The sequence below is a fragment of the Mus pahari genome, chromosome 15, assembly GCF_900095145.1.
Source record: "Mus pahari chromosome 15, PAHARI_EIJ_v1.1, whole genome shotgun sequence".
NCBI lineage: Eukaryota > Metazoa > Chordata > Mammalia > Rodentia > Muridae > Mus > Mus pahari.
In genome coordinates, this window is record NC_034604.1 from 8700319 (window position 1) to 8714786 (window position 14468).

At 47.1% G+C, this 14468-nt stretch overlaps 1 protein-coding gene across 1 annotated transcript in view; it reads left to right on the top strand.

Moving 5' to 3' along the window:
* The window catches only part of Lama3 (laminin subunit alpha 3), a 240668-nt gene that overhangs the window by 86513 nt on the left and 139687 nt on the right, over nucleotides 1-14468 (top strand). The window contains exon 12 of the mRNA XM_021215025.2: nucleotides 5000-5134. Coding sequence (XP_021070684.1) covers nucleotides 5000-5134 — 135 coding nt within the window. The remainder of the gene's footprint in view (nucleotides 1-4999; nucleotides 5135-14468) is intronic.

Sequence of the window (14468 nt, forward strand, 5' to 3'; positions counted from 1 at the left end):
TCCCCCTCCTCCTCCTCCTCCTCCTCCTCCTTCTTCTTCTTCTTCTTCTTCTTCTTCTTCTTCTTCTTCTTTTTCTTCCTGTTTTAGTTATAATCGGGATTCCCTGAGTATGGATGCTAGGGAAACTCCAAGCTCCTCAAATTCTCCAGTGCCTAGTTTAACCCCAAGGCTGTAACTCACAGTGAAATGTTCCCCTTCATGTGACCCTCTCAGCCTGCAGAGCTGTGTCCGTGGTCTCCTGTGTGACTCCAGTAAGGAGCTAACAGGGTGGAACTCGGTCCAGTCTCAGCTCCAAGCTTCTCTTGTCACGAATGTGCATTTGGTTGCTTCTGCAGGGGAAGAAAGACTTGGTTCTACCCTCCTAGATTCTGTGGCTAAACCTCAGAGCTAAACCAGCACAGGCAGATTAACAGGACAGCATATCTCCATGAGTGCACAGCCATCTCCTGAAAGAACGAAGAGCCAATGAAAGTGTCAGGTCCCCAAACTTGCAGAGAACAAAGTATACAAAACCACTAGATTGTGGCGGTCTGACAGGATCAGAGAGCCTCTTCTGGGGCGGGGAACTGAGAGACAGTGGTGAGGAAACACACAGGAAATAAAGGAAGCCAGGGGCCACTTCTGCAGATTTGTGTGTGCAGATTGGTTTCAGTCAGCTCCCAGTCTCTGGCCTGGAGAATGTTCTTTTCTTGGTTCAGGAGGGGTACCTTTCTCACAGGAAGTGATCTGGCCTGCTTTAGGTAGATGGAGGAGGACAATCCTTCCTGATACTGTTGTCCAGTGCATTCGGCTCCAAATAATCTGTGTACCAAAGTGGCATTGTTCTGTGTCTGCAGGGAAGGAGTTTCAACCCCCCTCTCAGATAACCCAAATCTGCAGATGCTTATGCCTCATATAAAATACACATTATTCATGTAACTTATATGCATCCTTCCATGTTACCACAGTACTTTATATATAAAACAAATGCTATTTAAGTTGTTAGCACTACATCATTTAGGATGGCTGTGCTCCACCTGTGGGTCCAAGACCGCTTTGGGGGTTGAGGAGCCTTTCATGGGGGGTCACCTAAGACCATTGGAAAGCACAGATATTTATTTTACAATTCATAACAGTAGAAGAATTACAGTTCGAAGTGCCAATGAAAATAAGTTATTTTATGGTTGGGGCCACCACAACATAAGGAACTATATTAAAGGGTCACAGTATTAGGAAGGTTGAGAACAAGTGATTTAGGGAATAATAATAAAATGAAGTCTGGACATACTCACTACAGACGCAATTGCTTCCTGAATGACTTCCATCCTTAGTTGGTAGAGTCTGAAGGAATGGAGCCTGCCACTACAGAGTCAACTCCATTTTCGGAACCCCCACTCCCAAAGCTCTTTTTGTCAAATTAAACAACTGTCAGATTTAAGCGTGAACAGTCAGAGGTCACGAAAATACTGTAACGCTGTTCTGACTCCCTCTTGTATTTATTCCTAATTATTACATTAGAGAAATGATTCTACAAGGTTGTCGTACACTTTTTATCTGAAAGGTTAAGGGTTTAGAGCAAAGGGGAAGAGGAAGAATCTAGAAGACTTAAGATCATTATCTAGTTTTAACCCCTGCAGAGAATTTTTCCTTCTTTTGTGAGTAGAAGGACTCAGCTGAACCTCACTCACCCTGTATCGATTTAAATGTTAATATAACATAGGATTGCAAATGTTTGCTAGATGCAATTGATTTGAATATGTACCTTAATGTAGAAGAGACCCTGAAACTTGCTTTCAAAATTGTTTTCAGTTTGCATTTTTAGTATAATAAAATAAATGTTTTGTTTGTTTGTTTTTAAATCAGTCAGACTGGGGCACACATACTGTCCTCCTGGCCCTGGGACATACAGCGAGCTAGCATTTCTGAGTGCTGACTCCTTTCCTTTGTCCATATTTAGTATTATAATGATTTATAAAAAGAATTGCTTTTCAGACAACAGTGTTAAATTACTGTTGAGATCTGGAGAGGTAGGTGAGGATGTCTGACTGAGTAGCTTACCCTCAGCATAGAAAGACTATTAACCCCTTCCTGTCCAGGGCACTGAGAGAAAGAGGAGGGGTAGCAAGTCCATGTAGTGCTCTGAAAGGGAGTGGGGCGAACCATGAGCTGTGGCTGCCTGTGGCTGCCTGTGGCTCTGACCTCTGACCATTGGCCACATCCCCTCATTGGGGATGGAGGAATGTTTCCTAGTCAGGCCTTAGCCCAGCAAGACTGAGTGTGCAAACGTTCAGACATAGGCCAGGTGGCATGAAACAGACCAATGTCACTGGCGCTGTGGGAGCTCCTGGCTGCCCCTCCCTTCAACCTACTCCAGGGCTCCAGGGACTCTAGACCCAGTAGTCAGAGCAAATGGGGCATATGAGCGTGTGGTCTTGGAGCTTCAAGACTGGAGCGAGGAGCCACAGGCCATGGTGGCCCTGCTGAGAGGGTCACCCACACCAACTTAAGACTGAGTTCCTCAAAGTCTATGCTCCAGCTTAGGGCTGCCATCCATACAGCTAAGTGTTACTCTTTCTGTGTTTCTGTGTGTATGTTGAGCACAGTGGGACTGTACTACCTGCTCTGGGCTCAGGGTATGCAGGGGACCCTAAGCCTAAAACAGGAACCCAGACCAAAAGGGGTCAAGGGTTCTGGCTCCCCTTTCCTCCCTCTCTCCCTCTCTACCCTCCTTGGACATTATAAGGAATTTGTGATAAATCGCATGGAAACCATCTTCTTCATATTCCTTTTTGGATACCCATAGTTGGTCCATAAAAGGGGCTCCTTGCAGGACTTCAGCCATAACGCATATGTGCTTCGGCCAGCCGACATAGTGTGGGAAACAGTACTTAGCAATCTGGTCTTCCGCAAAACCAGCCTTGATCACCCCAGAATCATTGTTGATGACCACAGGCTGGTTAGCAATGATGTCAGAGGGCTCCAAGACCAGACCTATCCAGTCCTGCCCAGCAGATGGGCTGCAGGAGGACCTAGGCAGATAGGCATCCCAATGTGCCAATGCACCCCCACATGTCCTTTTCTTTGACTGTAAAGTGAATACTAATCTTACAAGGCTCATGCTTAACTTCATTATTCATTCATTCACAATGGAGTCAAACAAGAAGCTTGTTTTTGAGAAATGTCATTTACTGAGAAGTACCTGGTGGCACCTGGGTCCCATGGTGGTGGCAAAGGGTCCAAACCAACAGGGTCTTCACTCCTCTGTAATGAAAGTTCACTCCAAACATAGTAGTCTAACAACCAAAGGTCTTTCCTTCAGGTCCACAGCCTGCTGGTAGCTTAGATGTGCTTGCTGGGGGTCCATGTGGGTAGCTGGCATCTCTCTGTGTGACCCTTATCCTGGAGGCAGCCTGGCTGGGTTTTTCTGTGGTGCTTTCAAGATGTCCATAGAGTGAGAGCAGAAGGTGCAAGGCCTTCACTCAGAGGTCACAGGCCAATGGGCTGCCTCAGTCTCCTGTCACCTCCCAGTGAGAGAGTTCTAAAGCAATGTGAAAGACAATCTCAGGTAAGATGGAGACTAAGAAGCAGAGCAGAGGGCCTGTTTACACAGTCAGGAAGACCTGGAGGCCTGAGTAGTGCATGTGCACAGACAGTTGAAAGATAGATAGAAAGCTGTTGTGCTAGGACACACAGAAGGACATTCCAGACAGAGGATACTGCGGTCTGAGCAAAGGTCCTGAGGTGGGCATGGGTTATTATGTGTATTGGCAGCGGCCTCATTGCCTGAATGCTCCCTGTCTGGGACATTGTGTAAAGCAATCCCGTGGAAATCCGGAAAGCCAAGTTGGCACACTCTGAGACTGGATTTATGTTGCTTTCTCATCTTAAGAAGAAGAAGAAGAGGAGGAGGAGGAAGAGGAGGAGGAAGAGGAGGAGGAAGGAGATAAGAGATGGCTGCCAGTGAATGCCTTCTTCAAAGCACAGGGACCTCTATAATCTACACAAATACCTGGGTACCCTGCCACAGGTCCGTCTTAGCTAGGGTCTCCATCACTGTGGTCAAACACTCTGACCATAAGCAACCTGGAGGGCAGGGTTTCTTTCATTTGACACATCCAGGTACAGTAACTTGGAAGGTGTTCTCCCAGAAACATATGATGATCGTGGCAGGTGCCTGCTGTGCCACCCTGGGGTTGAGCAGCCCCAGTGTGACTCCTGAAGCTCAGGCTCCTATCTATCCTCACCCATTCAGTCCATGGCTGAGAAAAGGCAGTGGAGGCAGAGGCTGATGCAGAGGCCACAGAGGGGGGCTGCTTACCTGCTTGCTAGGTCCGCTTTCTTATAGAACCCAGGACCACCTGCCTTGGGTGGCCCCACCCACATAGGCTGGGCCCTCCCACATCAATCAGTAATTAAGAAAATACATAAGAGGCCTGCTTACAGGCCAGTCTGAAAGGTACTCTAGTTTGTCAGGTTGATATAAAAGTAACCGGCTAGATGCCTATAGTCTGAGCCTCAGTGAGATTGCAGGGACAGTCTGATCTGTGGGGCTTCCTGCCTGTGAGTTCAGCCTACTTGGTGAAGTTCTAGACTAGTGAGAGACTCTGTCTCAAATGAAGGGTGGAGGCATTTGATAAATGCACACACACACACACACACACACACACACACACACACACACACGAGAAAATGTAAATACATTCAATTAAAATTCTATTACATAGGAATCTGTTAAATGAAAGTTCCAGCATTTAGAATATACTAGCATTTAGCTTGTAAGAAAAAGAAACATTTTTATAGATGTAGGTGTTGTAATTATTTTACAAACCTAGTTCCACCCTGGGATGATTATAGATAGTGCCTATGCCTTTCCAAATCTTCATTTTGTTTCCCTTTACAGTGTTGTCTTAAGTGTTAAGAAGGCTGACCAGCCATAAATCTTTCGCAGTCTCTGTTACCTGGGAGAAGTGTGAAGTCTGTCTGGGCACAGTGGTCTCTCTGACAGTCTCTTTCTTTGCAGGGTGTGACTGTAATTTGGAAGGTGTTCTCCCAGAGATATGTGACGATCGTGGCAGGTGCCTGTGCCGCCCTGGGGTTGAGGGTCCCCAGTGTGACTCCTGCCGCTCGGGCTCCTATTCATTTCCCATATGCCAAGGTAAGAAGATAAACTGCAGAAATGCTGATCACAGATCCCCAGGCTGGACTCCCAAGGGCGCACAGACAGCCCTTCTGTCAGAGCCTCATAGCCTGTGGTTTAACCAGCCTCATATACGGGTGTAACATTTACTGTCACCGAGACCGTTCCTTTCCCCACGCTGTCCTCCCTCCTCTATGGTAGTCAAGTGCCTGGGCTGTGCAGTTGTCACCTTGGGTTCAAGTCCTGGCTTTGAAGAGTCAATGGTGTCACAGTTAAGGACCCTGCCATGACAGGACAGGAGGCAGGGCTGGCAGGGTGCCACCAGGCTGGATGGCTCAGCAGTCCCTATCTTTGCTGAAATCCTGGAGGATTCCTGGAGCGCCACTGGCTCTTTGTCCACACTGGAGCATGAAGAAGCAGGTCCTAGTATCAGTGAAGGGACCAGCGTCGGTCGCCAGTGGGTAGATAACCTTTTGCAGAGAATGAAGGCCAAGCCAGCAAAACCATGAAGCTTCCCCTTTTTCATGTCCTTCTATGTAGGCAGCTACAGAAAGGTAGAGCCCACATTTAGGGTGGGCCTTTACGCATCACTTAAGGCCGCCAAGACAATCCCTTACAGACTCGAGCAGTCCCGATTGTCTGAGGGCCACATGCGCACTGATGTGCCAAGTCTCTGGTGCAGGGGAACGGCTTTCTCAAGCTTGGTGTTCTTCTATGCTGCTTCTGTCCCCACTTCCTCTGCGTCACTTAAAGAGTCTGTGATCCTTTCCTTAGATGTCTGCCTGCCATGCGCCAGACCCCTCCTCTTCTCCTCCCTTCTGCTGCTCATGGACCACTCTCTCATTTGCTGTCAATTCTCAGCCTTCATCTCTCTTAGCCACAGAAGGTCTCAGATATCCCTTCCTATTCCTGGGCTACCCGGCAGCTATGCAGATAGGAATAGGGGGAAGGCAACCATGTATTTCTCTACCTTGACCTGAAGCAGAGAGGCACACTCGAAGGTGAGCGAGCACATGAACATTTCCTACGGGAGCGCAGGTGGGCCCATCTGAGTCCTGACCCAGTACGTTCTGCGTCAAACTGCCTGTGTGGGTTAGTTAGGTAGCTTTGCCCCTGTACACGATCTCTAAGTCGCGGACTGCTTTGTTTACTTTGTTGCTTTAAGCCTCAATCAGTGAGGAGCAAAGGGGAGGGTGTGGGAGGCAAGGGATCCACGGGTCCAACCGGGTCCAAACCTACAGGGACTTACACGTGGTCTAGCTGAGAATGTGAGATGTTCAACTGCAAGAGCAAAGCTAAAGGGTCAGTGTTCCAGGAAGGGACCACACTCCACACAAACCCTTCTTTCCCCCCTTTTAAGTTGACTTGAACGTCTTGTCTCAGCAACAACAAACTGACTAGCACATTTGCTTCCTTATAAACCAGGCTGGTACACAAGGAGATGACTGGAGTTAGCCAATCAAAGGGGCTTGGGCCTTTGGCCACATCATTTGCAGTCACTGGTGCAAACAGTGAGAAGGGTGGGGTTGTTTTATCCCATGGTCCTCTCCCAAACATTAGAATGGGTCTGTGATGGAGAAGTGTTCTGTAGCCAGCTGTCCCCCCCTCTCCTCCCTCAGTTGCATCTTAGGTGTGGACTCCAGAGTATGAGGCAGACAAAGAGTTTCCCAGTTCCTTTTCTATAAATCCACAGGAGGGCATGGTATTCTCATTTAGTCTCCATCCTTTCAGCAAAAGCAAGGTATTTGGTAGCGAAACCAACTCCTCCCTCTCTATGTAGCTCTTGTTTCTTCTGGAAAACCAAAAGGCACACCCACAAAGATTCACACTACAGGAATCAGCCCCATGGGCGTGGGATTCTGATGCTCTGGTGGTCAAACCTGAGTTCCCACATCCACAGAGGCAGGAACAGCACAAACACATCTGAGCTTCATGGATGGAGCCAGAAGGACAGATCGCCTGAGGCAAAACTGACAACTGTCTTAGGTCCTCAACGGTCTAAGGAAGATCTGTCCTTCTGTGCCCCAAGGGCAGGGGTAAGAATCCTCGGCTTTAACTGTGCCATTTTCTTCTTAAAAAGCAATTCCAGGCCTGACTGGCAGCTGTTCATTCAGTAGCAGAGCATATAACAATCTTGCTTATTCCCTGTTTTAAATGATTGAATAGAGATAGAGATAGAGATAGAGATAGAGATAGAGATAGATAGATATAGATATAGATATAGATATAGATAGATATAGATATGAATTTGTCATCTTCTTTATTTTTCTACCACAGTATGTTTGGACAACTGCTTCCAAGGCGGTGGTTCTCAAGCAATGGGTCATGACCCCTTTGGGGGTCAAGTGACCCTTTCACAGGGGTTGCCCATGACCATCGGGAAATACACGTGTTCACATTTCGATTCATAAGAGTAGCAAAATTACAGTAGGAAGTAGCAACAAAAATAATGTTATGGTTGGGGGGGTCACCATGACATGAGGAACTGCATTAAAGGGTCACAGCTTTAGGATTACGGTTGAGAATCACCAATCTAAGGTTTTCCAAAGTCTTTGGAGCTCACTGGACGTATCAAAAGGACGAGGCTCACTGGAGGCTTTGAGTGGCAGGGCTAGTGGAACATTAGCAGACTGGTCCCTGCTGTGCATGTTTGCTGTCAGCCCTGTTGCTCTCTGATGTGGTTCCAAGTGGAGAGAGAGAGGCTAACAGAGGTGGGAGGTAACTGGTGCCCTCACCGACCCCTCATCTCTGCTTCCTCCTCTGTTCTGCTCAGGATATGAGGATGGAGGGGTGTGGCTTAGACCTTGGCACTCAAGCTGCAGTCTTGTTCTTTTACTTTCTCTCGGTGGGAGGAGTGGGTACTCATGTGGTCCCCCTTCCCAGAAACCTGCAATGCTCGTTAAATAACTGTTGTTAGACTTGGATAGGAACAGACCGTTTATTCCAGAGGCGGTATCCAGTCTACCCTGCAGTTTGTTACCTAAAGTTTGGAACATTCTAGAAGAATTTGAGTTTGCAGACATTCATTTTCTGTCCTCTTGTGCTTGATTTTTTTTTTTCTGTTTAAAGATACATTTTGTTAACTTGCACACACACACACACACACCACACACACATACACACACACACACACACACGTTTGTGCCATGGGAGTTGGCTCTCTTCTTTCACCGTGTAGGTTCCAGGGATCAAACCCAGGCCACTAGGCTCCATGACAGGTTCCATTATTGGCTAAGCCATTGCGCTGGCTTTTTATGTGGTTCCTGGGATTAAATTTGGGCCATGAGACCTGAATATCAAGGGCTTTTACCCACTGAGCCGTCTTACAGACCCTTATGGTCTTTTTCTTTTAGAGAGAGAGGATTACTAAACCCATTGTGTTTCAGAATCAAATTAACATTGCCTTAAATGCGCCATCAGATATGTTTGCTAGAGTCAGTCCTTATGGCTTTGCCTTTTATTGCTTTAAAGATGTTAAAAAAAAAGAATTAAAAAACAAAAACCAAAACCACTTTTAAGTTATTCCTGAGACTGTAGACTTGGAGTTATGCTTTTCATTAAATTAATTGACTCCAGACTTTGAAAGTACAAGGCCATATTGTTTTATTTTTACTTTGATTCACTCAGCTACCCTGTAATTTCATTTCATAGACTCCAATCACCAATAAGAGACTGACACACAAAGCTTACCCTTGTATTTGGTTGCACACTCTGTCTTCCGGCTCAGCATGCGACCGTGACTTTCTGGGTGGGTTGGTTGCCTGGGTGATGGTGGAAGGGTCACTTACTCTTCACTTTCCCTCCTCTCATTTCTGTCTCTCTTCTCCATCCTCTTCATTTTTCTCTTTGTCTCCTTCCTTTCCCCCTCCTGACTGAGCTTTCCTTTTCCTGATGTGGTGTGATGTGGTGATGTGATGTGTGGTGTGGTGTGGTGTGGTGTGGTGTGGTGTGGTGTGGTGTGGTGTGGTGTGGTGTGGTGTGTGGTGTGGTGTGCTGACACAGCAGAGGATACAGGGGATGTGGAAAACAATGATTTGCTCTGACCATGAGCTGAAGGCACATGGCCCTGAAGCTGCTCTTAAACCTCGGCTACACCGACCTGTGACTGATGCTCCAGAAGACCCCGATCTGGGACACTCAAGGAATGCCCCTGGGAAAGCTGGCAGCCACTCCAGGGGCGAAACAAAAGCATGTGTCTGGGGGGGGGGGATGGAGAACCCTCTGGGGCCAAGCTTGAGCAGCTCAGCCACAAACTGGCCCTTCATTTGTTTCCTAAATAATATCTAAGGCAGTTGCTTGGGAAGGCTTAGAATATTCTAGGGTTTATGTCCAGTTCCAGAGAAGTGGATTGTGATATGTGTTGTGGGACCTATTGTTGGCATTGTGGGTTTGGCTGGAAAGGTACCAATCTATTTTCCTACAAGGAAGGAAACCCTCCCAAATCCTGGGCCATACAAGCATCACTTCTATAATAAGGGGCTCTGTGTACTTGAATGTGCTTCTTGACTGTGTTGTGTTGTGAAGGCAGAGAGGACGGCTGCCTCAGTGGTACCTGTCTGGTGGCCATGTTGTAAGGTTCAAGATAACACCTATCAGGAACATGTCCAGGTCAGGACTCATGGTAGGATTTCTGGGGCAATTCACATTTATTTCATAGACATCTGCTTTGCATTCTCTGTGGCCCAGGACTGCTTAAGGCTAGGAGATGATGGACAGCATGGTGTCCAAGCTTCCTGACCACTTGAACTTTTGTTCTTACAGGTCTGGCAGATCTAATGTGAAAGTTCAAAATGCTCTAAAATATACTTTGAAAATTATTATCATTATTGTGTGTAATGTATGTGTGTGTGTGGGGGGGTAGCATGCCAAGGGAGTTCGTGTATGCAAGGGCATGTGTGTGAATGGCAGGGGACAACTTTAGAGACAACTATCCTTCCACCTTTACATGAAGAATTGAACTCTGCTCTCCAGTCTTGTGTGACAAGCTATCCCTGAGCCATCTCCCTGGTCCTAACCAATCAGAAGTTTGTTGGCCAGAAACGAAGACATTTCTACATCAGATTCCATGTGACCGATCTCAATCAAAATACAGAAATGAAGACATTTCTACAATAGATTTCATGTGATAGATCACAATCAAAATAGATGTATATTGAAATTGTTGTTTAAGGCTTGGTCATGAGGCCACATGCTTTTAATCCAGACATTTGGGAGGCAAAGGCAGGTGGCTCTCTTAAGAGTTCAAGACTAACCTGGTCTACATAAAGAATTTCAGGCCAGACAGGACTATGTAGTGAGACCCTGCCTCAAAAAGAAAAAAAAAGGTACAAAATCCCTTCAGGCAGGTGTGTGTGTATGTGTGTGTGTGTGTTTGTGTATGTGTGTTTGTGCACGCACGTGCGTGATATAGATTTGTGTTTGAACTCAAGTCCCACCCCTAAGATGTCTTATTACATATAAGCAAGTAAGTGTCTGGGACATTTGTGATCCAAACCACAAGTAAGGGGGACTTAGTGTGTATTAGTTTTTTATACCTTAGGAATAGAATTATTTTCGGTCTAAACAGTGTGGAGTAGATGGGGGGAAAGCAAATACTTCAGAAACTCGAAGGACCCAGACCAAGACGAAGAAGAGAATTAGACTGGTTTGAAAGCTTCGCTGTGTTTCCAAGAGCGTGGAAGGGCTGCCAGGGTTGGGGTTGGTTGGGGTTTGGAATTTGGCGCTTCTGAGTGCGGCTGGAGGAAAATGAAAACACTGTGGCAGATGGAGCGAGCCATCTCAAACAGCCGTGTGTTAGAGGTCAAGCCTTCGCTTTTGCCTCCAGAGTGTGACCGCATGGCCTGGAGCGCAGCCTCTGTGACCCTAAGGGCCGGTGTCTGTGCACTCTGGGCTTCAGGCAGCTGCCTGATGCTTTCCTGCTAGGTTGCTCTGTACTCACTCCCCTAAATCAGGAAAAGAGGAAGCCCGAATCAGCCAGGCTTCGCAACCCCAGGCGTGGGCATGGCGAGAGATTTACTGTAAGGAATTGGCTGGGGCACTGTGGGTACTAGAAGGCCTAAAATCCACGGGCTAAGCTGACAGCCTAAAGCGGAGCTGACTCCCCTGCTAAGGTCAGAACCCGGTCTGGACAAGGAATTTCTTTCATTTAAGGAAGTGCTCTGAAAGGTCGTCTGCCAGTAATCTCATCTAAAACATACCTTCTCACCACGCCCTTGCCTGGTACCTAGCCAAACCTCTGGGAACCATGTCGCAGCCTGAGCGGCTCAGACATCGGGCACAATTGGTCTCCTGTTGCGTTGGCACTCACATGCACATTCTTTCTCTGGGTCTGCTTCCTGGCCCCATGCATCCTGGTTGTGGGAGAAACAGTATCACCACAGGAAGTCCCAGAGGAGTGTGTCCCACATGGTTCCTTATCCCATCAGGTTGACAGCAATGATGGCGCTATCCCCACCTTGATTCTTTTTCCTATAGATACTTTGTGAGGCTTAAGAATTCAACTTGTGTTGTAATTCCGCCAGTCCAGGTTGAAAACCCGGCTCTCAGCAATCCGTCTGGGGCTGTAGGAGATTGGCCTTCCTGTGGGAAAGACACAAGAACTCTGGGGCCATTTATGCTGGCGAGCTGGGCATCAAAATCTAGAACTCTTCTTGGCTGCCTCCACAGTGAGATGCCATTACACTATTAGCTGACAAAAGCCAAACCAAACCAAACCCCATCTATCTCAGTTACCAAATCCTCAGACTGTTGACTTCATACATGTTTGATTAGGAGTACACAGGAACAACGTGCTTGCTTCAGTGCTGTCCCTTCAAGATGTGTTATTACCGATCTCTTCATTCAAGGATGGAGAGAGTCGGTGATGCTTTCATAGGTAGGCTAGAAAGCCAATGCCAGAAGCTCCCAGACCAGCTCAAGTAGCCATCAGAGTCTGCTCCTGCAGAAATCAGGCTAGATCTGCATTGATAATCAAACCAAATTGATAGTACAGCTGATAAATTTAAAAGGAACCAAAAATCTATAGTTGACTCCAAAGAAACAGATGCAGAAGGGATGCACACACACACACACACACACACACACACACACACACAGAGCAACGATTTAGTTCACATAGTTATGCTTTTGACAATTAAGCCCTGAATCTGATTTTCCTAAAGCCCACATTTTTATGTGATGGAGGGTGTTATGATAGGGTCAGGCTAGTCCAGAAGTTACTGTATAGTCCAGACGGAGCTGAAACTTGCAGGAACCCTCCTGCCTTTGCCTCCCAGGGTGCTGTAGACTCTGTCCAGCAAGTCTATCGATCAGAATGTTAATCTCATATAAAAAAAAAAAACATATGTTTATAGCAGTGTTGATACTGGTGTTAGATCAAACATGTAGNCACCAAAACCTAGCCAGACTGACTCACCAAAACAACAGTCACAGAGGCCAAGAACATTTCTCTAAAAATTTACCCAAGGTAGAAACTTAATCTCTACAGAGACTTGGCGGTGCCACAAGGCCAGGAAGGAACCTTGGTGGAGACATACAGTATCCATGTCCTTGTTCAGGTGGCTCTCAACAGCTGGTAGTGTGGCATTAGACAAGTTTCTCACACATAGCTTTGGGAGGGTGGGGAGGGCGCTCTGGCCACCGTCTCACTGATTCTTTAGCTCCCTGTCTGGAATTTTAGCTCTTTGAGATCAGAGATGCATGTTTTTATATTTTCCCATAACACACACCTAGTCATGCTACTATTAAACACAGCAGAGCGCTGATCACTGTCTGCTGGAATGATGGCTATGGGTAGGAGGTGGCAGGTAGCACATTCTCTCAAGCTGCCACTGTGACCCTTTGGATTCCCGGGTCATTTGTTAATGGGGAAAGCAGCCTTGTTCCACCCCTCGGTGAGAGTCTGACTATGGTGACAGCAGGACAAACACATGCTAGGCACTCTCATTCATCCTACAAAGCCCCTTCAGAGTGAGTCCCCATGTAGCTCTGGCCACATCCTGCTGGAGATTGAAAAGAGAAAGCATGGTCTCTGTCTTGCCCCCTCAAGACTCTTTGCCCTAAAGCTTAGTCACATGTCTCTCAGATCCCAAGATAGGGGACTTTACCTATGGCTGGTTCTTTCTCTAGGGTCCCAACTAGTGTGGGAATTTGGTGACCTTGCAAATGAGTTTGTCACACACACACACACACACACACACACACACACCCCACAGACATGCACACAAGCATTCATGATTAATTTTTTATTATGTATATAATTAATTTTTTACTGAGAACATTGACCATAAACTTGGCAGTCAGAAGTGCTATCTCATTGTGCCCACTCACCCAGCATGGAATAGACCAAGGGACACATTTGGGGAGAGGGAAAGTGGAATAGAGATGTCAGCAGGAGCAAACATGCAGTGGCTCCTCTGCGCTCGGCGCTTCCCAAGCTTCATGGCTGGTAATTCTCTAATGACTCGGGAGATAGATTTGTTATCACCCCCAGTTTACAGAAGGACACACTGAGGTGTAAAGAGGCTAAGTAAGTCACTCATGCATGAGTGATGGATGTGGTATCACAGTTGATGTTTGGATCCAAATAAGTGTGACCCTATGGTGACAGGTGGGGAGGAATTCTTTGCTTCGTAGACTAATCTAGTAACTTCAAGAATACCTTTTAACTTCTGAACTCTGCCATGTCACTGTGGGATCCAGTGAGATGGTCTCTCCAGTCCCTTCCAGATCTTGTAAAGATGGAAACTCTGGGCAGTAAGAAGTTAGACGGGCCATTCACCCTGGTTATGCCCCCCAGCAGTAGGGTCTACACAGTACAAAGAGGCATGATACCGAGCAGCTGTGGACCGGTGAGAGTGTATAATACAGAGTCGTAGGAACCTGACCCAGTGGGAAGGGAGCACGGAGGGGAGGGGCCAGCATCCCTCCCCTCTGCCCTGCCCGCTTACTTATTTACTTAGACAGAGATGCTGGGATAGGACAAAGGATTCTGGGATGGATTCCCCCCCCACACACTCCCTGCCCAGCCTATGTAACTCTCCATAGTTTAGCTACAGGAGACCATGAGAAAATGAATAGGAAGAGACCAGGAAATAGAGGACATTTACAAGCTGACCTGGACTGGAATAGTTTGATTCCAATGGGATGCGGCATTGGCACCTACCCTCAAGTGACTTCCGTGTCTCTTCCCTTCTTCCTCCTCCTCTTAGTGCCATTGTTGAGCCAGAGCAGGACCCGCAGAGCCCCCTTTTCCACCAGTCAGTCTTGCTGAGCATAAAACTATTGTCCGTGTAAGTCCTGACTGTGAGGGGCATTGTTTACTTGTCAAGTTTTAATCCCTATCAAGTAGAAG